Genomic DNA, 21,121 nt, shown 5'->3' on the forward strand with positions numbered 1-21,121 from the left:
TGAGGGGCTGCCAAGGGGGGAAGGGAATGGGTGTTGGTGGCGTGCTCTGCTTGCTGCCCCCTCCCACCCCTGCCCAAGGTGGCTCCTCCCCCTTCTCAGCGGGTGGGAACTGGGACTCATAGCAGGGAGGGGAAACCTAGCTCTAGGACTCAGAAGGGGAGGATGGGGAGCTGGAGGAGAGGTGGGCAGGGAAAGCCAAGAAGCCAAAAGTAGAAGAGAGAAGAAGAGTGAGAGGAGGTGGCTGGAGGCTGGGCCATAGGGGGCACCTGGTGGTGGTGGGGGGCAGAGCTGTGTGAGGGGCAGGTTAAAGCAGTTGTGGTAAATTGGTGCGAGCACCGCCCTGTCCTAGGTGAAGCTAGTTGGTTTGTTATCTTTACCCACCAAAGCATTTACTTTGGTTAGTCGCCCGATCCACAAACACTTTCGAGGAGATGACATTACCGAAAGGGAGGAACATCTGCATCAGCTCAGCATCCCCAAACTCCTGGGGCAGATGGTAGATGAACAGGTTACAGCCCTCGGGCCCTGCGGTGAGGGGAGGGGGCGGGGGAGGAGGGATGGCGGGGTGGGGGAAGAGAGAGACAGAGGAGAGGTGAGCGAGTTAGGCAGCGGCAGCAGGGAGGGGTGGGGCGAGGTTAGGAAGGGGGGTCTCATCCAAGATCCAAGAAGAAGGGGGGCTGCTGAGCCCACAGTCTGAGCTCTGTTCACTGGTCTGCCCTTGGGCAAGTCACTGAACCTCTCTGTGCCTCAGTTGCCTTTTCTGCAAAATGGATCTATAACAGGGTGCCTGCCGAGCAACTCTGGGGCTCCAGGGGTGGAGGGATGGAGTAAAAGGGGTGAACACAGGCCTGATGGCAGTGGGAACCAAATGCTGAGGAGAAGCAGAGATAAGGAGACCTGGGAGGGGCTGCGGGCCTCCCTTCTGCCCAGCCCCTGCTCGGGGGAGGGCAAAGGGGATTGTTCTGGGGCAGACACACCAGTGGTGGGAGCTTAGCCTGGCCTCCTCCCTGGCCACTCCTTCCCGTCTGCTTCCCAACAGCCCCACCTTCTCAAACTCAGCCCTGGTCTCAAAGGCAGAAATCAGGATTTACCCTGCCTCCTCTGGTGGGCTGGGTGCACAGGAGGGGCTCCAGGACTAGCCGTGCTGCCCATGAGCCTCATTTCATTACAACAACAGCCCTGCCACTTGTATAGCTTGTCCTCCCCACTTCACAGATGAGAAAACTGAGGCCCAGAGAGATTAAGTCACCTACCAAGAGACACACAGCTAGTAGGAGGTGGAGCCAGGATATAGACCCAGGCTATCTGCCTCCAGTCTGTGCTTTCTTTTCTCTCTACCTATCTGTCATACATCTCAATGCCCCAGAAACTCAAGGATTTCTGAAATTTCCAGATAGCTGAAGACTTACATTTCTCTTTTTAAATGACCCAAATGCTCAATTTTAACTCGTTGAAATGGAAAGCTGTCTAAGATACTTCATCTATTTCCCGCCATCTTCAGCATAGCATGGCACCTCTGACTTAACCTGTTAGAGTGTGGTCATCGCAGTGCTTTCCACCCCATGGAGGACATGCAAAGGACACGGGTGCATTTGTCAGAGGTGTGTACGAGCTGAGGTTCTGATCGGAGCTGATGGAAACTAAGTGTGAGCTCAAAAGTAAAGGCCGTAAGGACTGTCGTGCGATATGTGGCTTTCCCAGCCAGAACCAATGGTCACGGTTCTCTGGGAAGGGCAAGGCTGCCAGACAGCCCAGTCCTGGAGCGCAGAGCTCGCTCTGGAGTCTCTGCCCTTCCCTGCCCTTCTCTCCCCTCCCGCCTCCCACCTTCCTCCTTCCAAAGACTCCTCTGACCCCCACAGCCGCCCTCTGAGCTGCTGACCTCCTGGCTCCCTGGTCCCCACCCCGCTCCCTCCCCTGGACTGCTGTTTCCCAGGTAAACGGCCAGGTGCCAGCGTTCAGAAGTATTCAGAACCGGCGCAAGTGTGCACCCAGGTCCCCGTGCTGGATCCCCCAAGCTCTGGTGACCTCTCCTAGCCCATCCCCTCCCACCATGTGAGTTCACTGGCTCATGCTCTGTGTCCCTTGGTGGTCTCCAGCTAGATACGAGTCCCCATGGGGCAGGAACCAGCGTGAAGGCCTAACCTAAGCCACAGCTCCTCTAGGACCCCCACCCAGATGCTCCCCACCCTCCCCCTGCCAGGGCTCCCTGAGTCCACACTCCATACTAAACCGGTCTTCTGAGGCTCTTTCTCCTTCATGTCTAGGAGGTTCTCTCCAGCCAGATGGGGTGCTCTCTAGGGGCAGGTACATTTGCCTCCTCCTGACTTATCCACCCTTCACCCCCGCCCCTGTTCCCCAGTACATGCCTTCTCCCCTCCCAGACCCATTCCTCAGGGCTTCCCTCTCCTCCCTATGCTGACACCTGCCTTGAACTTGGGGCCCATGTTCCAAGTTCAAGTTCTGCAAGCTGCTTTATGTGGATGTTATGTTGTCATTAAAAGACAAGGAGCCTTCGAGGGAAGGCCCGTGGATTGCGTTCCATCAGCAGGGTGCGTGGCTGAGCCCCACCAGTCCCCTGCCCCTCACCCCTCAACAAGGAGCCTACACACGTTGCTACTCCAGCTGCCCCGAGCTCGCACTGTATTCCCTCATTCACAGACTCTAGAGCACCCAGATGGCATAACCAGCAGGACTTGAAGATCCATCTGGTCCATCCCAGCTTTCTGAAAAATGGCGAAATGGAGCTCCAGGGACAGAAAGTGCCTAGCCCTGACCACACAGCAGCCCTGGCAGAGCCAGGGATGGAGCCAACCCTGAGGGGAACCATGGCCTGTCTGGGGCGCAGACAGCCTCTGGGGAGTCAGGCATCTGCTGACTTTCAGGCTCAACTCAAAGGACTGGAAGGAAGGTCCTCCCGAGCAACCCGTGTGCCCTGGCACTTCAACCGCATCGCACAGGGGGAAGCGGCCATGATGTGACGAGGCCGTGGCTGGAGGAACAGTTTTCTTTTTCATCCATGCCGCATGCAACACTGAACACAGCTGTCGTCTGGCTTGTACCCACCCTCAGCCTATCGCCCGCCCCCCACCCCCCGCACCCCGCCAGGCATGCCTGTGTCCCTACCTCTGTGTGTCCCCAAAGCCTTCCCCAACAACCCCACCCCCAGCGCCATGAGCCCTCCCCTGTACACAGCGTGGCTCGGTAGGCATCTGGGTTCACATCTCACTCCTCCCATGCCCTGCTCCCCAGGGTCGCTCATCGTGGGCACCCTATTCAGGGAGAATGGGGACAGTCGTGGGAGACCCTAGGCCAGAGGAGAGGCTGCAGTGGTGACTGACCACACAGGGTCTGGTCTAGCGAACAGGGCGTGAGGGTGGGGATGAAGCTGCCCACAGATGGAGAGAAGGTATGAGAAGATGTTCAGAGCTAGACCCATGGGGTGGTGCACAGTGGGAGGTGGGGGCAGGGCAGGGAGCAGACGGAGGGCCTCAGCCCTTCAGGCTCTAGGCCTGTTCGGGGCCTGTCTGACCAAAGGGGTTTGGACCGCAGACCCACATGTCCTCCCCAGGACTCACTATCCCCGGCTGTGGGACGGTCTGCAGCAAGAGCTCGTGCCGGCCACTGGAGACCAGTGGACCCCTGGCCATGTGGGCTACTGGGCAGTGGTGGCCTCGCTGGCAGGGTGACCTTTTCATGGGGGTGGGGAGGGCAGGACGCTGTTAGTGTTCCTGCCGTCAAACTGAGTTTGTGCAGGCCATGGGGCCCCGAGGGCGGGCTTGTTTATCCAGCTCCTGTAGGTCTCCAGCTCAGGAACGGGAGGACACTGGGTCTTAATGAGTCCCAGCCTCCCTGGGCCCACTGGCCTTGCCTGGCCCACCCTGGTCACACCAGGGCCTCTGGATGAGGCTTTCCAGGCTCTCCATCTCCCCAGAGGCCTGCACTTGGGCCCCTATCCCACCTGGCTCGCCTGGTCACCCAGAGGGTACAACTTCTGACAATAGTTTCCCAACCCACCTACCCCCCATACCAGCTGAGAGCACCCCTACTTCTTCCCTTCCTCTCCACTAGGGGAGGGGGAATTCTTGGGCCCCCAAGTTGTCCAGGGTCCCACCCTCCTAACCTTCCCCGCTGGGGTTTGCAGAGCTGCCCGAGAAGCCCACCTCATGCTGGATTGGAGAGCCCCACGTCTCACAATCCTGCCCTCTTCCCTCACCTCAACACAGCACACGAACATGGTCATTTTCCCAACAAAATGCCTACCGAAGACCCAGGAGCAGCCTCTTTTCGGGGAGAAGGGGTCGGGGAGGGGCCTGGGAGCCCAGATTGCAGACTCACCTTCTCGCTGTTGCTGGGGGATCATTGGAGGCGGCTGAGGGAAGGCCTGGCTTATCTGACCATAGGCAGCAGGGTAGGCGGCTGCTGGAAGGCCAAAGAGAAGAGGCAAGAGAGCAAGACGCAACGACAGCAAGACGACAGCGACAGCAAGACGACAGCGACAGGGAGAGAGACAGGGTGAGAGGCAAGAAGGAAGAGACATTTCAGTGTTGAGCAGTAAAAGCAGACCAGTCAAAAAGTGCACTTCAGGGCAGCCACGTAAGATAAAGCTGGCTCTCAGGAGTAAAGGAGAAGCGCGCAGTGAAGATGAGAAGTGTGTGCGTGTTCATGTTTGTATGTACACAGGTGTGTGTGCATGTTCGTGTGTGTGCATGTTCGTGCCTGCATGTTCCTGTATGCACGTGTGTGTGTGTGTGTGTGTGTGTGTGTGTGTGTGTGTGTGTGCTGCCTGGCCCAGGGGTGGGAGTGAGAGAAGCATGCCTGACAGCTTGCCTTGGGCTTTCTATAGTGGCTGGTCCCCGTCCCATTCAGTGACCCAAGGCCATCTACCCCTCCTTTTTCTACCTCTGGCTGCCTAGCCTTTCTTGTTCTTGGTCAGCCTTGCTCACACCAACTCCCACTACCTGGCAGGGGGAGGGGACACGGAAGGTTGAACTGCTTCCCCTCCAGAGCCTCTCCTTCTTGCAAACCCAGGCATCTAAGCTTCCAGGACCAGCCATTGTGAACTGTAGTGGGCGGCACCCCAGCTCCCCACCCCCCATCCCCACCCCATGCTGCTGTGTGGCTTGGTGCTGGATAAACTAGACACACTGGCTTGGCAGCCCCATGGAAAGGAAAATCTGGCCTCAAAGATGATCACTGCAAGGTCAACACTTCAGCCTGGCTACCTGGCCTGGAGTTCTGACCACCCACCTCTCCAAGGGCACCGTGGGAGACTGCTGGAATGCTAGGGGCCTGCGGGAGGGTGGCAGCCTGAAGCAGGGGCCTCTGGGAGTATAGCCCTCCCTCCTTTCACCACAGCTCCCCAGCTCCTCCCCACCTCCCCCTCTCCCTCCCACACAGTGCCCAGCCCAGGGCTCGGGTGGGGAGGGCCCTGGTGCCCAGGCAGAAGTGGGGATGAGCAAAGCTGGGGGAGCAGTGGGCACGCGCGGGTACTAACGACCTGCATACTGCTGCACTCCCGCGTAGGCCTGCTGCAGGGGGTCCGCGGCCGTGGGACTCTGCGCTGCAGGGGAGCCAAGGGGCAGAGGTCAGTGATGCCCTCCCCAAGCCAGCCCCTCCCCCACCACATCCATGGAGATGACACTGTGGCTGCATTGCCCTTTCCGAGCACTGTGGTGTCTGCCCTGGGGCAGGTCATCTGAGTGCCTGCCTTGCTGGGGTTCCCCCTTCTCCAGTCCAGGGCTCTTAGTAGGGTGGAGGGTGCCCCCCCCGTCACTGGGGGATGCAGCCTGCAGCTGGCCTGGGGTAGGGGGAGACAGATGCTTTAAGCAGAAGGCTGGGAAGGGCTGGGAAGAAGATGCCAGAAGCTTGGCCATGAGGGGCTTAGTGGGGACACATGAGGGACCTGGCCCAGGAGAAGGGCTGTGGAAAGTGGGCGAGAGGCGCTCAGGAGGCTGGTCTCACCCTCACTGTCCTCAGCAGAAGTCGGGGGCAGAACCAGCTGGTGAAAGAAAGGGCACAGGGCACCTCACCCTGCCACTCTGTCCTCCTGGGCCACCCATGGCCGCTCAGGCAGAGGGACCCTCTCCTGTGGTCTAGGGAGTTGGCACAAGGCACGAGGCTTCCATCCCGAGGCCGTGGCTAATACCCCCTGGGCAGGGCTGGGAGAGGAGTGGTGCCCACAGACACTGAGGAACCAGCAGGCCAAGGACCTTCCTCCAGCCCAAATTTGTGACTCTTGGATATCCACTGCCTGGTTCGAGAAGAGGGCCCTCATGCTGATAGGTTGGCAAGCAACTGGGGGCAGCCGGGCTGAGGAAGGCTTGGTCCACTTCTGTTGCCTCTGCTGGGTCTTAGAGGCTGTGGGCCGAAGCCCAGTGCAGGGCCAACGGTGGGCACTGCCTTTGGTGGCGATGGCTAGTGGGAGTAGGCTGGCCTTGGAGGCCCGAGAGGTGGGTGGGGACAGATCTAGCCGCAGTATGTTCAGAGCAAACTGGATAACACAGGGAGGCAGAAAAAAAATAACAAACCCATCAGGACTTATCTGCCTGGCGACCTTGATTGCCGAGCTAACTGGCAGTGCCAGACTTAGGGGCCTTGTAGATCAGGAAGAATTCCCCACTTCCTTCCTGAGCTCTTGTTTCTGAGCCTCAGTAACATCCCACTGGAACAATAGCACCTGGGCCTCAGGACAGCCCGGGAAATCATGGGGCAGAGATGCTTAAAGACTGCGGCTGCAGCAGGGGAGCTGGGCCAGGGCTGCTCAGAGGGGGGGCTGAAGTCGGATCCCAGCCCTGTCCCTCTCTTTCGCCCCCAGTGGGGCCTGAAGCCAGGAGCTGCCAGTGCTGAGGTGGTGGTGGTGGTGCTTGGGGGTGTCTTCTCCTCCCTGCTGCTCCCTCTCCCTGACCCTCAGTTCTCTGGAGGGCAACCCACCTCCAGCCTGTGCTCTTGGTCTCCCCAGCCGCTCAACCACATACTGCCTTTATGCAAATTAAAGAAAGAGTTGTCTCTGTCTCTGGCACACAGTGTGATGCCCTGTGTAACATAAAACCTGCACAACTCACATGACAGCCATGACCCCCCCCCCCCCCCCACACACACACACACTCACACACACACAGTGCCAGGATCATAGCAAGTGCTCAGCAAATACTGCGACGTAGGCATCGTCCTTAACATTTATAGAGACACCCCTGCAGGGGTGTTATATGGCAGTAAAGGCCACACTATGTGCTTTCAACGCGAGAGGGGAGAGCAGGGAAGCTACCTGGGGCTAGGAAGTGGAGGAAGGCATTTCTGAGACCCTCTCTACTTCTCTGCTTAATGACCTCATTAGTAACTGCCAAAGAGTGAACATTTTGAAGGATCTCGCTCATTACAGCGGCTCCAAACTCCGCATTTAAAGATGGTAAATTAATTTTTTTAATGTACTACTTTTCTCCTTTCCTTCCCTCCACCCCTCCCTCCTGCTCCGGCAGGGAATTGTTTATGGGATATGGCAGATTGTTACAAATGGGGGAGAGAAACAGTTCCAAAGTCCACGAGGGAAATAGCTCACAGATGCTGGTGGGGGTGGGGAAAGAACAGGTTTGTCAAAATCCAGAGCTCCAGATGGGCTTGTGGGCACGGAGGCGGGGGAATGAAACCACCCAGATGTGCGGGGACTGTATCTCCCTGCCCATGAGCCTGAGGCAGGAGGAGCCCAGGAACCTGAGATTGGTGGGCCCACTCCCACCTCCAGCTGCCCAGCCCCTGCCCTGCCTCCCTTGCCAGCCTGGACTCTTCATCCTGAAACAACTCCAGACCCAGGGCTCTGCCGTTTCTCTCTCTGGGCTTCTCCGGCCTCCTCTCTGTGCACTGAGAGGTGAGTTGAGGGGCAAACACTAAGACAAGACAAGCACAACTCCAAGTTCAAAGCCAGCACATTCTCCTCTGGTTTTCTCTAGCACAGGGACCTTGTCCTCTGCCGCTGCTGGAACTTTTATATTCTCTGGAGGTCTGGGCCTCACTCCTGAAATCATTAACAGACACTGAAATCACAACCTCCGGGCTTCTGTGGTTTTACAAAGCCACACGGTGGATTCTGATGGACAACCAGAGTGGGCAGCATTACTCTGCCGCCCACGGCTGACCCCCCTCAGGCTGACCTCCTCTGCCCGGGTTCCTACCCATTGTCAACGTCCACCTGAGCCTCCTGTAAGACAGCTCCGCTGGGCTTCTTCAGCCTACAGACCCTCCCTTCCTTTGAAACCGTTAGCGCCTCACGATGGAAACATTCACTCTTGATCAGACTCCATTCTGCTTATTCTTTCAACATTCTGTCGACCTATACTGTGCTCCTGACTGGACTTTGACCTCCCAGGGGAGAGGCCCCCATCCTGCCCGTCTTCTGGGGGTCCCCTCCCATCCAGCACAGACTGGGCACTTACTTGTACTTATGGGGACTCTGCAACTTTGTCATCTGCCCTCTAGGGAGGAGGATAGCACTCCCCGCATCTCTGAGACATTGTCCCTTGCTAGTCTACCCTAGGGCTTCGGGCCCAGCTCTCCTGCTCTGTCCATCCTCAAGGCCAGAGATGGGAGCTGCTTAAGTCAACTGGACAGTCCCACCATGAAAGAGCTGCTAAGTTTGAGAGGAACAGAGTTAATCAGGCCCTGGCCTCCCGGATCTTCTGTGTCAGAATTAATCAAAGCAGGACCGGGGAGCTGTCCAAGGTCCTGATCCTCTGTGAGCCGTGCTGACTGGGGTTGTGTATACACCAGTATGTTCTGGCCAGAATGTCAATCTATGCATTTCCCCTTCCTTCCCCAAAGAGTCTTTTCCTACTTAACACTAAGTATACTTTTTATTTTAGCTTCTGTCCCATGACTTCTTATAGGTCAAATTCACTCTCAATTAATTTGCAGTTACGGGTACTAGCCTCTGGTTGTACAATTACTACATCTCTTCTCTTATCTCCCCTGCAGGAGCCTCAGGATTGCATTCTTTCTCACCTACCAGATGGACACCTCCCCAAGGATGGGAACTTGATTTCTCCCATCAGAGGTTCCCTGATCTCCCTGATCATATTTGGGGTTCCACCAAGGAATGGACGGAGGGCAGGAGCCACACATTCCCGGTTGTAACAACAAGGGCGGGGGCATAATGGATGAGGGGTGTGCTGCGCGGGTAAGGAAGGGCTGCCAGATGTGCTTACCTGGGTAGGGGTGGATGCCATTGGCAAACACAGCTTCTGCAGCAGGTTGCCCATTGGCCTGTGGGGGGAGGCCAGTGAAGCCGTTCACCCCAATGGGGGACGGGATGCTAGGCACGGCTGGTGCAGTGATGCCCGGAGGGGTGCTGCCACCTGGTTTCAGAGATGGGGAAGGGTAGAGGAGCGGCGGGGAGGCAAGCAGAACAAAGGTGAGGAAAGGCCAACCCATGGAGCGCCACCTCCTGGCTCCAAGGGCCTGTGTGTACACTTGGAATTCACACACCAACTCAGTCCTATCTGTGAATCACATCTTGGATCACCTCCATGCATGGAGTGGTTCCACTCACCCCATCTGTATCCATCCTTCAAGGCAGAGTCCAAATCCCATCTACCCCATGAAGACTTCCCTGACCACTGACACTCAACCTTGGAACTACCGCACATAGACTATTCTCAGTGCCTTTGAATTTGACCATCTTTGGTCTTCCTTTAGTCCTTTTCAGTGGTTCTTGCTCACCCCAGCTAAGTCAAGATGGGCTAGTCCCTGTTTAGCCATCAACGGGCTTCTAAGTCACTGGCTCTGCTCTCTTGCCTGGATCACGGAGGGGCTGATCTGCCTCCCCAGGAAGAAGTTTTGCTACATGGGTGGAGGAGGTCTTAATTCTGGAGCTCTCCTGCAGTGAGGGAGAGAGGACTTTGCAGAGTCCAGACTCAGCCCTATTCATACACAGTAGACACCTTGGCCTCTAATCCCGTTGAGATTACGGTTATGTTCACAGTGGCGAGAGTAAAGTTAGGGTCGGATGACAATACACTGTGCCCTCTCTGTGCCAGGTGGGTAGAATCCCAGGGGTGGCTGGCATGATGGTTGAACTAAGGCCTCAAATCTGGAAAGGTCCTTCCCCTTCATGTAGAAAGCAGGATCTCTCTGTGGCCTAGGACATGAGGCTGGCCTGGGTCCGGGAGTATCCCTAAATTGGGGATCAGAGCTATGAGGTAGTACTCAAGTTGGGCCTAGAGATGGCACCGTCTTCTATGGACTTTATCTGGGAAAGGAATCGCTTGGGGGGTGTAAGGAAGGCTGTTGCTACGACCTGGGTGTGGAGAGCGAGGAAGCTTGGTGACTGAAAGCCCGGGCTGTTGGACCAGCCCTTGGGACTAGACAAAGTGTTCTCAACGTTGACACTATTGACATTTGTGGTCAGACATTTCCTTGTCGTGGGGGCTGTCCTGTGCATTGTTGGATGTTTCGCAGCATCCCTGGCTTCTGCCTATTACATCAGAGTATCACTCCCTTCCAAAGTTGTAACAACCAATAGGGTCTCAGGACATTGCCAGATGTCCTTGGGGGTGGGGAGAGAGTAGGCATGAAATTATTGCCCCAGCTGAGAATCGCTGAACTGGATACTAATCAGGATCCAATTAAAAACACACTTTGTGAGCAGGGCTGTTTCCCACCCCCTGTCCTTCAGTAACTCTGTGGTTCTCTCTTGCTTGCTTAGTTCTCTTGGAAAAAGCCAGTGAGTCTATGTTGGGTTAAAGGAACATTTAAAAATCAGCTCCTTCTATGCTTGGGCGAGGGACCAAACGAGGCCACAGAAGGCTCTTCTCCCCTCAGACCTCAGGGGAGATGGGTTCATGTCAATTTCTTTCCAAAACAACATGAGTGAAATTCCCACCCCCTGAAACCATATCATGGACTTCATGGGGCCCACATGCCACCTTTCCTTGGTTCCCCTGAGATCAGAACATTTTGAGACAAACTGCTAGTAGATGAGGCCTGCGTGGGCACCGATGCCATGTGCTGTTTGCAACAAGGTGGTCCACTGTAGCCAAAATTGGCCAAACCAAAGGTCTGGACCTGGGTTCAGCTGTGTCCTGTGTTGGTGCCTGCTGGCTCACCTGAGGTTGGGGTCATGGGTGCGGCTGCCAAGCCATTCATGTTGAGGGCCGCCATCTGCTGCATCTGGGCGGCGGCGAAAGCAGCCATGGGGTTCAGGTAGCCGCCCTGCGCGACTGATGCCATTAGTGCCGCTTGCTGCTGCATCAGCTGGGGCAGAAGGAATGGAAAAAATATCACGAGCTTCCAGGGGGGGCAACCCTCCCACCAGGGGGCTCAGCTCCTGGACACCAGCCTCCTAGGCCCTGAACCCCAGGGAGCTCAGACACAGCTCCCCACCCCCCAGAGAACCCCGATGTCTCCCCCATTGCTGCCCTAGCTCTCAAAGGCTATTAGGAACCACCCCAAAGAGCTAACTATTTCAAAGTCATGGTAGAATCTCGGGGACTCTGAAGCTGCGATAAAAGGTGGGGGGAGGGACTGGCCCCATGGGTGCTGTTCAGCCCTGTGAAGGCCGTCATCATGGAGACGCCCTGTGAGGCTCAGAGCTCTAGAGACGTGTTGGACGAGTCTCTGCAGGATTAACTTAGCATGGGTTTCTGTCCAAATGTCCGCACCAAGGTGTGTGGGAGCTGGGAGGCCGTTGAAATGGATCTAATCTGAATGCTGCTGAAGGAGGGAGGTGAGATTGCCTTTTAGAACCAGACCCTGGACTACCTCAGTGCCACCCTAAGGGTTCATGTCCATTTCTTTCTGAAACAACTTGAGTGAAATTCCCACCCTCTGAAACCAGACCATGGTCTTCATCGGGCCCACATCCCGCCTTCCCTTGATTCCCCTGAGATTAGAACATTTTTGAGACAAACTGCCAGCGGATGAGGCCTGTGTGGGCACCGGTGCATGGGGGTGGATGGCACCAGTGGGGGTTGTGGCTATAAATCTGGGAGGCAGCCTAGGGGAGAAGCTGGCCAAGAAGGCCCCACGGTGGAAGGACGAAGTTGGTGAGCCAGGGGCCGGTGGGGAGAAGGGGGGCTGCAGCGGACGCATTGGTGTGATGGGCTTTGAGGAGCCACACAGGACCCCTGCCAGGAGCGACCAGAGGCCCGAGCACACCCTTCCATGAGTGGGGGCAGGGGTGGGTGGTGACACCCAAACACCTGAATCTCTCTCCCCACTTCGATTGGTGCTTCCTAGAGTTTGACTAGCAGGGGAGCATTCAGGATAACCCACCTTGCTGCCCTGCCTAGAAGCCGCCTCTCCGGCTCCTCCCCTTAAGAACCAGGACAGCAAACCACCACTCCTGGCAGCCACCCTGGACTGAACCACACTTCTCTCAACCCCCTTTGGCCTCTACCCCGGGTTCATTCCCGACCACTCCTCACTCCCCAGGGCTGGGGCAGTGTTTTCTAGGCCACAAACACAGGGCTCTCTTGGCAAAGATAGGTGTCCCTGCTCTGGGTTTCTGAGCAGTTAGCTGAGAGCCGCTGCCCATACACCCCCACCCCCGTCTGCGCCCCCACTTACTGCCTGTGCGTAGGCGCCGTAGGCCCCGAACGGGATGGCCATGGGGTTGAACATGCCCATCTGGCCCGCCATCTGCTGCATTCGCCGCATCGTGCGCTCCTTGTCAGTGTCGGCGAACTTGACCACCAGACTGGACGAGGCTCCCTGCAGCCGGGACTGCGCGTGAGGCCCACTCCGCTCCCAGCTGTCCAGCTGTCCGTGCCCCTGACCTAGGCCCTCCCTCTCCTCTGGGAGGCGCTTCTGGGGGCTGCGGGGTGGATGGCACCGGCGCCCGCCCAGGGGTCTGGGGTCGTAACTGGACTGCGTGCCAGTTCTTTACATCTCTGGCCTCAGTGTCCTTGTCTGAGATATGGGACAGTGGTAATGCCCTCCTGTCTCACGCGGAGGCAGTGAGCAGCGCGGACAGGGTTTTTCAGGGTAGGGAGCGTGCAAGGGTGGGCAGGGCCCTGCGGGTGCTCTGGGGTGGGCAGGGGTGTCATCCGGCCGCTGCCTGCGTTCCAGCCCCACCCAGGGGTGGCCGAACTCACCGGCATGGTCTGGCTGCCATGCAGCGCGTTGATGGCGGCTTGCGCCTCGGCGTGGGAAGAGTACTTCACAAAGGCGCACCCTGGGGGGACAGGAGGGGCTGAGCCGGGGCCCAGGGCCCAGAGGGAGGCCAGGGCGAGGACGGAGAGGCGGTAGGAGAGAAAGACGGAGAGAAAAGGAGAGCCACCGAGAAGCAGAGACAGAGAAAGACCTCGTTCCACCGCCCCGTCCCTTCCGAGCATCCCTCGCTGGCTGGCCGACCCGGGCCAGCTCCGGGCGGCTCTGAACTCGGCGGGTCCGCGCCGCGCCCATCCCCCCGCCCGCCCCACCCGATCGACCGGCTCACCCTTGCTGTTGCCGTCGGGCCCGCGCAGGATGGTGCACTCTTCGATGTTCCCGAAGGCCTCGAAGAGGCGGCGCACGTCGTCCTCAGACTGCTGCTTGTTGAGCATGCCCACGAAGAGTTTTCTATCTTCTGGAACAAAATTAGGAGATGCTTACCCGGGCCGGGGGGGCCGGGCGGCGCGGGGGCGAGCCCGGGGGAAACGGAGGAGAAGGGTTTCCGGGGAGGGAGAAGCTGGGCAAAGCGAGGCGGGGCTCAGACCCGAGGGGGAGGAGGGTAGCAGGGAGAGGGCGTGGTGGGGGGGTGGGGCTTAGCTAGTGGGGCTGGGACGACGCGGGTAGGGGCTAGAGGTAGAGGGGGGGGCCAAGCCAGAGGGTGTGGTGAAGCAGAAAGGGTTGGGTGAAGGGGGAGCTAGATTGCAGCGACTCTGCCCTTTCCTGTCACACAAGGAGGGAGCAAGGCCATGGGCCTGGCCACTCACCTAGGCACAGGGGTCACTCATGCAGTCCTGAGGTCCCTTCTTCCCTCCTCTCAGACACACACTCTCTTCCTCATCTACCTTCACTCACAGCTGCCAAAATTAACTCACAACAAGCAAGTCTGCCACAGGGCCTTTGCCTACGCTGGTCCCTCTGCCTGGGGCGCCCTCCGCATCACAAGGCTGATTCCTTCTCTTCTTCTAGGTCTCAGTTTAAATATTGCTTTCTCATCAAGGCCCCTCCTGCCACCTCTCCTTTATTCTCTGTCTCAGCCCCTCACTCTCATGGCCTGATTTTTAAAAGATAATTATTTCATGCTTTGCCTGTGTAGTTGGTTTCTGTCTAGCTCCCTGCCACTGCCCCTGCCCCCAACCCCCTGTGTGCTCCCTGGAGAAGAGACTAGGCCTCTACTGGAGCAGCAGTACCTGGCACATAGTAGGCCCTGGGGACAGAGTACTGGAATGAGTGAATGCTCTATGCCATTCCACGGGACACGTCTCCTTTCTATCTCACATGTTTTTACCTCCTTGATTCAGGCCTTTCTATTTGTTCATGCTGCAAAACTCAGCCCTGGGCACTTCTGGAGAGCCTGAAGACTGGGTCCCCTCAGCAGCCTCCCCACACTTGTGTTGAGCACCAAGTGGTTTGTTGACACAAGTCAGCTATGTGTTTAGGCTGACAGAGATCACCATGACTTCAAAAAGACTTCCCACCCTGCAGGCTCTTATTTCAATGTGACTTCACGCCTCCCATTGAGAGGCTGGGGCCTGTGTCCCCTTCCCTTGAATCTGGGTGGGGCTTGTGACTGCTCTAACCCATCATGAACAGCAGAATTGATGCCTGCTGACTTCCAAGGCTACGTCATAAAAGGGATCAGTTTCCACTCAGGTCTCTCTTTGGGGGACACTTGCCCTGTAGCAGCCAGACACCACGCTGTGACGAACACCTCAGTGGCCCACACGGTGGGTGCACACAGAAAGGAACCGAGGCCTCAGCTGACAGCCAACATCAACCACCAGACTTTGAAGTGAATGAGTCCCCAGATGACTCCTGGCCCAGCCTTTGAGTTTTCCAGCAGAGGCCCAGACGTCCTAGAGCAGAGAGAGGCCTTCCATGCTGTGCCCCGTCTGAGTTCCTGACCCACGGAATCCGAGAGCTTAACAAACGGTTGTATTATCCCCCTCACTTTGGGCTACATTGTTATGCAGCCTCAGTAGCTGGAACAGGGGCCCTGTGGCGACAGCACTCAGCAGGCACTCACTAGATGTCTGTAGACTGTTGAGTGACTGGCACACATGAGCACAGACAGCTAATACTACAGAAATGCATCCCCCACCCCCAAAGCTGCAATTGGTCATGTGTTGATGGTTTTCTTAAAAGGCGGGGTACTCTGGGCAATTGGTCCCTCCTGCCCTATAGAGCCCCCTCACTGACAGCCAGCAGAGTTCACATAGAGCTGAGGGCTGCCCTGGTATCTGGAGTGAAGCAGGAAACCTCCGGACCCCAGCTCTCCTTCACAAGCCACCCCAGACTCCTCCTCTTCAGGAAGCCCTAACCGCTGCCCTGCTGGTCCGCCTCACCCAGAGCACTCAGCACTGGGCATGTCATCAGCGATGAGGTGGCCCTGGGTTCCAACTCCTTCCATGCCCTGCAGGCATCAGTTCCTGTTACCAGTTCCGGGTTAGGGCGCACTAGCCTGGACCTCCACCACGGGTGGGCTTTAGCCAAAGCTGGGGGCCTGGAGGCCCCACCCTGCCGACTGCCCCAGCCTGCCGACTCAACCAGGCTTATGGGCCTTGGCAGGGCTGGACAAGCCCCTGTCTCATCTCCAGGGCTCACCAACTCCAGCTCTGGGCTGGGGGGTGGGGGTGGGGGCAAAGACTGGGAAACCAAGGGAAAGGGAAAGAGACAGTAAAAAGGGGTGAGGCTGAGGAGGGATGGCAGGAGATGGGGTTAGGAGCAGAGAGGGAGGGAAAACGGTGAAGATGGACAGAGTAAAAGGAATCGGAAATAGGCAGAGAGCAGAGAGGAGAGACCGAAGGAGGAGAGGGCGGGACAGAGGAGAGGAGGTGGGAGGGCTCACGTCTAACTCCCAGAAGCGCAGCACTTGACCTGAGGTGAGCTGGGAGCTTTTAAAGCCTCTCTTGGAGTAACTGAAAATGCTCTCCAGGCCCAGGCAGTACACCCCATCCCAGGGCCAACAACTTCTAATGGCTCCCCATTAACAGGATTTTCAGAAAGACAAAGAAGTGAAAACCACCCCCAGCTAATACCAGGCCCTCCTGCTTAGAAATTCCCTGGGAAGGAAAAATCGAGTGAAGAGAAGGCCCTCCTAGCCTGCGCCTGATTTAAATGTGGGACCACACCTCCCTGCCTTCTCTCCTGGTGTCCGAATATATTCCTTTATTATCATTTTGACAGCTTTCTGATTGCATTAAAATTCATCCACACATGCCTTTCTATCAGCCACTTCCCTTTTCCCAGGGTTTGATTTTTTGTTTATTTGTTTGTTTGTTTGCCATTTCCTTCTACCCTCCCATGAAATCTCCCTTCGCTGCACAGTTAGCAGTTCTAGGCCTGGGTCCTTCCTTCTTGAAAACTTTCCAACATGAAGGGGCCAGGCTGCCCTCTTCCTGGCTGGCTGGGTTTCCCCAGGGAAACTGCAACCTCCTGACCTTCTGGAAGGCTGTGGAAACCAAAGGACCCTGGCTGCAGACTCCCTTCCTCCAGGGGTGCTTAAGTGACGCCACCCAATGCAAAGGCTGGTTTGTTTCAAGAACCTTCCAACGAGTTCACTTTGCGCCCTCTGCAATTTCCAGTTGGCTTCTGTCACTGGGTGAGTGAATCCATAAGTAAGCCTTGTCTTTCAGACCAGGGACTGGAAGGACTCGGAGTCCAAGGGCAGATCTCCTCTTTCTGGCCCAGGCCCTGGCTTGGACCCCAGCAACCCCTCATCCCAGCTGTCAGCTGCTCCCACCTTGGCGTTGAGGTCAATAAAGCTGGAATAACGAGGCCTCCTCATGGGTGGATGCACCAGGAGGTGCTGCAGGAGAGCCTGGCCAGCAGCAATGACGGTGGTGACAATCATCACTTGGGGCTCTCTATCTAGGAGGAGGAGGAAATGGAGGCCCCTTGTTTGCCCTGCCCTGCCTTGAAGAGACAGAGGTCACAGAGGGGAGAGGTCAGAGGGTCCTCATTGGGGGCTAGCACTTGAAGTAACAGGTCAGATCAGACTCGGGCTGTGGCTGACCAGCTGAGATGGACAACTTCTCCAAATCCTCCCACCCCCTGTGCCCTCCTCCCCCTCTGGGCACGTTCCCAAGAGGCTATCCCCAAGCTGTGCCTTCAGATGACCAATGGCACCATTTGGCGGGTGTCTTGGATCTGATGCCAACCTAGTGAGAATCTCAGAGAATGACTCAGTTTCCTCAGCCAGTTCCTACCTCCTCCCACACGACACAGACCCCCACCTTCTGGGACAGGCTGAGTAGTCTCTGAGCACAGCCCACCTGCCTGAGAGATCAGGGTCCCGGGGTCATGGTGAGGCTGTGGTGTTTTCACGCTCCTCTGTGAACCCTCAGCCTGTGCCCGTTGCTGGGCATGAGGGGTGTCACTGCTCCTCTGGGCTGTTCAGGTAGGTGCGCTGGTGCCAGGCTGTGCAGGCCACCTTGGAGGGAGGTGAGGCAGGAGAGATCTCGGAGCCAGGCTGGAGGTAGGTTGAAGATGCCCCTGGTGGGAGGTTGCTGAGACTGCGTGGGGCCCAGACACATGGTGAGCAAGTGGAGGCTGGGTTACAGCTCCGTATCGTCCTCTCAGCAGAGCCCAGCTGAGGGCAGGGGGCTGTGTTATGCTCACTTCCCGACCCTTGGGGCAGAGCCCAGTGGCTGGCACAGCAAAGTATTGGCTGTCATTCAACAAAGCCTTTTGCAGTCATTCAACAACTATTGCTGAGCACCTTCTCTGTGCCAGACACTGTTCCAAGCATTGCTCCTAGGACAGCGAACAAGAGAGGTGGGTCTGCTCACCGGAGCTGAATCCAGACAGGGAGACAGGCCATCCACCAGAGACAAGTTCCCAAACAAGACAGGCCAGCAGGGCTGCACACAGTGGCTCCTGGAACTGGTGTGCCCTCCCCCGGGGGAGCAAGGCACAGAATGGCAGAGATGGGCAGGAACCCAGGAAACATCAAGGGCCCCACCTTTTAAAATGAGGAAGTTGGGGCAGAAAGGGAGCTCCAGGGTACAAACCAGGGGTTCAGACTAAACCCAGCCTCTTAGGGTCTCTTGACTTCCTGATCCTATAACCCCTTGCTGCTGCCTTCCTGCTCCTTTAAAATGTGAGTGCCTGTGTCTGCATGGCTAAAGGAATACCTGGGGTTCTGGGAAGCAGGTGTGTGATGCCCCAGAAGGGCTGGGCAACAGGAGGTAGGCACTAGCCCCAGCCCTGCCTGAACCCAGAGAGGGCAACTCAGCTCTCTGTGCCCAGATGTTCTGCCGCCACTGCTGGGAGTGTGCATAGTCTATACACCCCCTTCTTTCCCCGCCCGCCCCCCCCTCCACACACACACTAAGGAGCTATGGATGACAGTGGTGACAATCATCACTTGGGGCTCTCCTTCTAGGAGAAGGAGGAAATGGAGGCCCCTTGTTTGCCCTGCCCTGCCTCTTGGGGGAAACCAATCAAATAACAGATGAAAAAACTACCCAGCTCTGCCAGGTGAAGGTGTTTGCGGCCACCTCAGGAGGGACTGGACCAGAGCACCTGCCATCCCTCTTGGCTGAACAGAGTCTGAGATGATTCTTAGGAGCCCTTCTGGATTTCCAATTTTTTTTTTTTTTTGGTGGTGGAGGGTTACTCTTTCTTTCTTTCTTTCTTTCTTTCTTTCTTTTTTTTTTTTTGTAAATATATTTTTATTGATTTCAGAGAGGAAGGGAGAGGGAGAGAGAAATAGAAACATCAATGAGAAGAGAGAATCACTGATTGGCTGCCTCCTGCACGCCCCCTACTGGGGATTGAGCCTGCCACCCGGGCATGTGCCCTTGACCAGAATCGAACCTGGGACCCTTCAGTCCTCAGGCTGACGCTCTATCCACTGAGCCAAACCAGCCAGGACATGGAGTGCGGGGTTACTCTTTCAATGGGTATGTATGAGGTGGGGGGGCATGGTTCTCAGATCCCTGGAGAATCCAGTCTCTGGCTTAGGCTCTGCCATGCAGCCCCCCACTCCCTTCCCATGAGGGGGGAACAGCAGGCCTGGCTGTCACATGCAATAGCTCTGGACCACAGGCAGAAGGGGCCCGTGGGGGAGGGGAATGGGAACACCGGATGCCTTCCAAGAGGAGGTGGGCTGGAGCCATGCTGCCCAGGGGTGGGTGCAGGGGGCTCCAGGCCACAGCAGAATTAGAACGGTTTGAAAGGTGGAGCACCCTCTTCGGCGGCTCTTTTCACCTGCTCCCCAGTGGCCACTGCCTGTGGCTGAGCTCTCAAGAGGGGGTCCTGCAGAAGGCCACCTTTGCTTTTCCATGCCTGCTCCCTCTCCCACCAACACACCCCTCCCCCCATCCTCTGGCCTCCAGGCTCCTGTATTTTCTCAGAACCTCAACTGAACTCTGAGCTTGTTGCCCAGCCCATAGCGAGCAGTGGGTGCTGCCTCCGCCTCCGCCTCCGGGAAGCCATAGGCACTCTGACAAGACAGGGGATTTCTCCCTCTGAGGAGCCAGTCCTGCTCCCCACTCAGGCAGTCGGGGAGGAACAGGGCTCCGCTGGAACGGTTTGCATTTTAAAAGGAGAGCCCAGGAGACAGAGAAGCAGGCACTCAGGGCAGGTTTAGGACGGGCCCTAGGAGGGAAGTTTCAGGGTGGTGCCCCCCCTCCACCCACGGCATCTCGCTGTCTGCACAGGGGCCCCTGAGGAAGGAGGAGGGGACGGGTCGCAGCAGCACCACTTGACTTGCCAAATGCCAGCGCCCTGGCACTAATGCTCAAATTCCAGTTTAATTTCCAAAATTTGATTCGCTCATTACCATCGGCATTAAACAATATTTCCTGCTTAAGGACAGCCGGCTGCTGGGGCACTGGGCGAGCTCAGATGGTTAATGCCTTTTATTGCCGCAATAGACTTTTACTGTTCTCTCCCCTCCAGCTGCTGGGGAGGGTTTGCGGGGGACCTGAGCAAGGGAGAACCAGAGGCTGGGGACCAGGATGGGGACTGAATGGCTTTGAGGGCTGTGGCTTCTCTCCTGCTCATGAGCTATTGGCCCCTGGGGTGGGCAGACAAAGCCAAAGCCAGAGCCCCATGCACCCCTGCTCCCCAGCTGTGGGCAGAGCCTGGAGCCCTGAGCACTGTCCCTGGCAGGGCCCTCGGGCATCTCTTAGGGGACTTCCCAGGGCACCTCCTGGATCCAGGGCCCACAGGTCAGACCAGGGGGACACCTGTTCCTTCTCTCTGACTTCTCGGTGGATCAGAGAGAACCTTCCATCAAAGGGGATGAGAGGAAACTGGCTTCTCAGGAGGGCTGGCGGGCAGGGGGTTTGGCTGTGCCACCTTAGGTGAGTCATGGACCTCCTCTCTGGCCCTCCATTTCTTTGTCTGTAAAAGGGGAGATAGTCACACACCCCTCTCAGGGCTGCTGGGGGATTCGGTGAGTGGAGATGTGGGAGGTTTCTGCCCTTACTGTGCTGGTTGCAGATATTCCTACTGTCACCGGGGGGGGGGGGGGCAGCTGGTAGATGGGGAGGCCTGCTCCCTCCTGCCCCCCAGGGAATGAAAGAATGCCTTTCTCAGGCCAGTCTAAGAAGCCAGGCTTCCCTTTGCGCCCCTTGACCAAATGGGGGACCCCCGAGAAGCTCCCAGTCTCCTCCAGGAAGTGTACTTGGATTCATCTAGGACAGGAGACAATCCCCTAAAGGTGTTGAGCCCCACTGAGGGCCATTTCCACGAATTCTCCTGACCCAGCCTCATCAAACACCCATGGCACCTGAGGGACCAGTGAAGACCACACCGATCATCTGAATCTGTGCATTTTCCAAGCTCCTGCCCTCCCTTCTAGTCCGGAGGCCTCCTCTGCCTCCTCCGAGCCCTGCCTCACTCCCCAGGTGGGCGCACAGTCTTAGACCCTCCTCTGGAGCCGGGGCGCAGTGGACAGGTCCTGGTTCCACAGCCCCTCCTTTTGTGCCTGGGAACCCAACAACGGCTCATCTTCTGGTTGGAGTGAGCAGTT

The 21,121-nt window shown here is 57.2% G+C and overlaps 1 protein-coding gene across 14 annotated transcripts in view; it reads right to left on the reverse strand.

Annotated features, from left to right (window-relative positions):
• CELF4 (CUGBP Elav-like family member 4) overlaps window positions 1-21,121 on the reverse strand; it is a 274,050-nt gene that overhangs the window by 11,982 nt on the left and 240,947 nt on the right. For 3 of the 14 annotated variants that reach the window (XM_028136182.2, XM_054723934.1, XM_054723932.1), the window contains exons 4-11: window positions 13,427-13,552; window positions 13,083-13,162; window positions 12,556-12,699; window positions 11,094-11,241; window positions 9,195-9,344; window positions 5,495-5,560; window positions 4,336-4,419; window positions 442-525 (exon numbers count right to left, since the gene is read on the reverse strand). In XM_028136182.2, the coding sequence (XP_027991983.1) occupies window positions 442-525; window positions 4,336-4,419; window positions 5,495-5,560; window positions 9,195-9,344; window positions 11,094-11,241; window positions 12,556-12,699; window positions 13,083-13,162; window positions 13,427-13,552 (882 nt within the window). Of the gene's footprint in view, window positions 1-441; window positions 526-4,335; window positions 4,420-5,494; window positions 5,561-9,194; window positions 9,345-11,093; window positions 11,242-12,555; window positions 12,700-13,082; window positions 13,163-13,426; window positions 13,556-21,121 lie in introns of all 14 variants that reach the window. The other 11 variants (XM_028136181.2, XM_028136144.2, XM_054723931.1 and 8 more) reach the window with 8 other exon arrangements.

Source organism: Eptesicus fuscus, chromosome 12 (genome assembly GCF_027574615.1).
Source record: "Eptesicus fuscus isolate TK198812 chromosome 12, DD_ASM_mEF_20220401, whole genome shotgun sequence".
Lineage (NCBI taxonomy): Eukaryota > Metazoa > Chordata > Mammalia > Chiroptera > Vespertilionidae > Eptesicus > Eptesicus fuscus.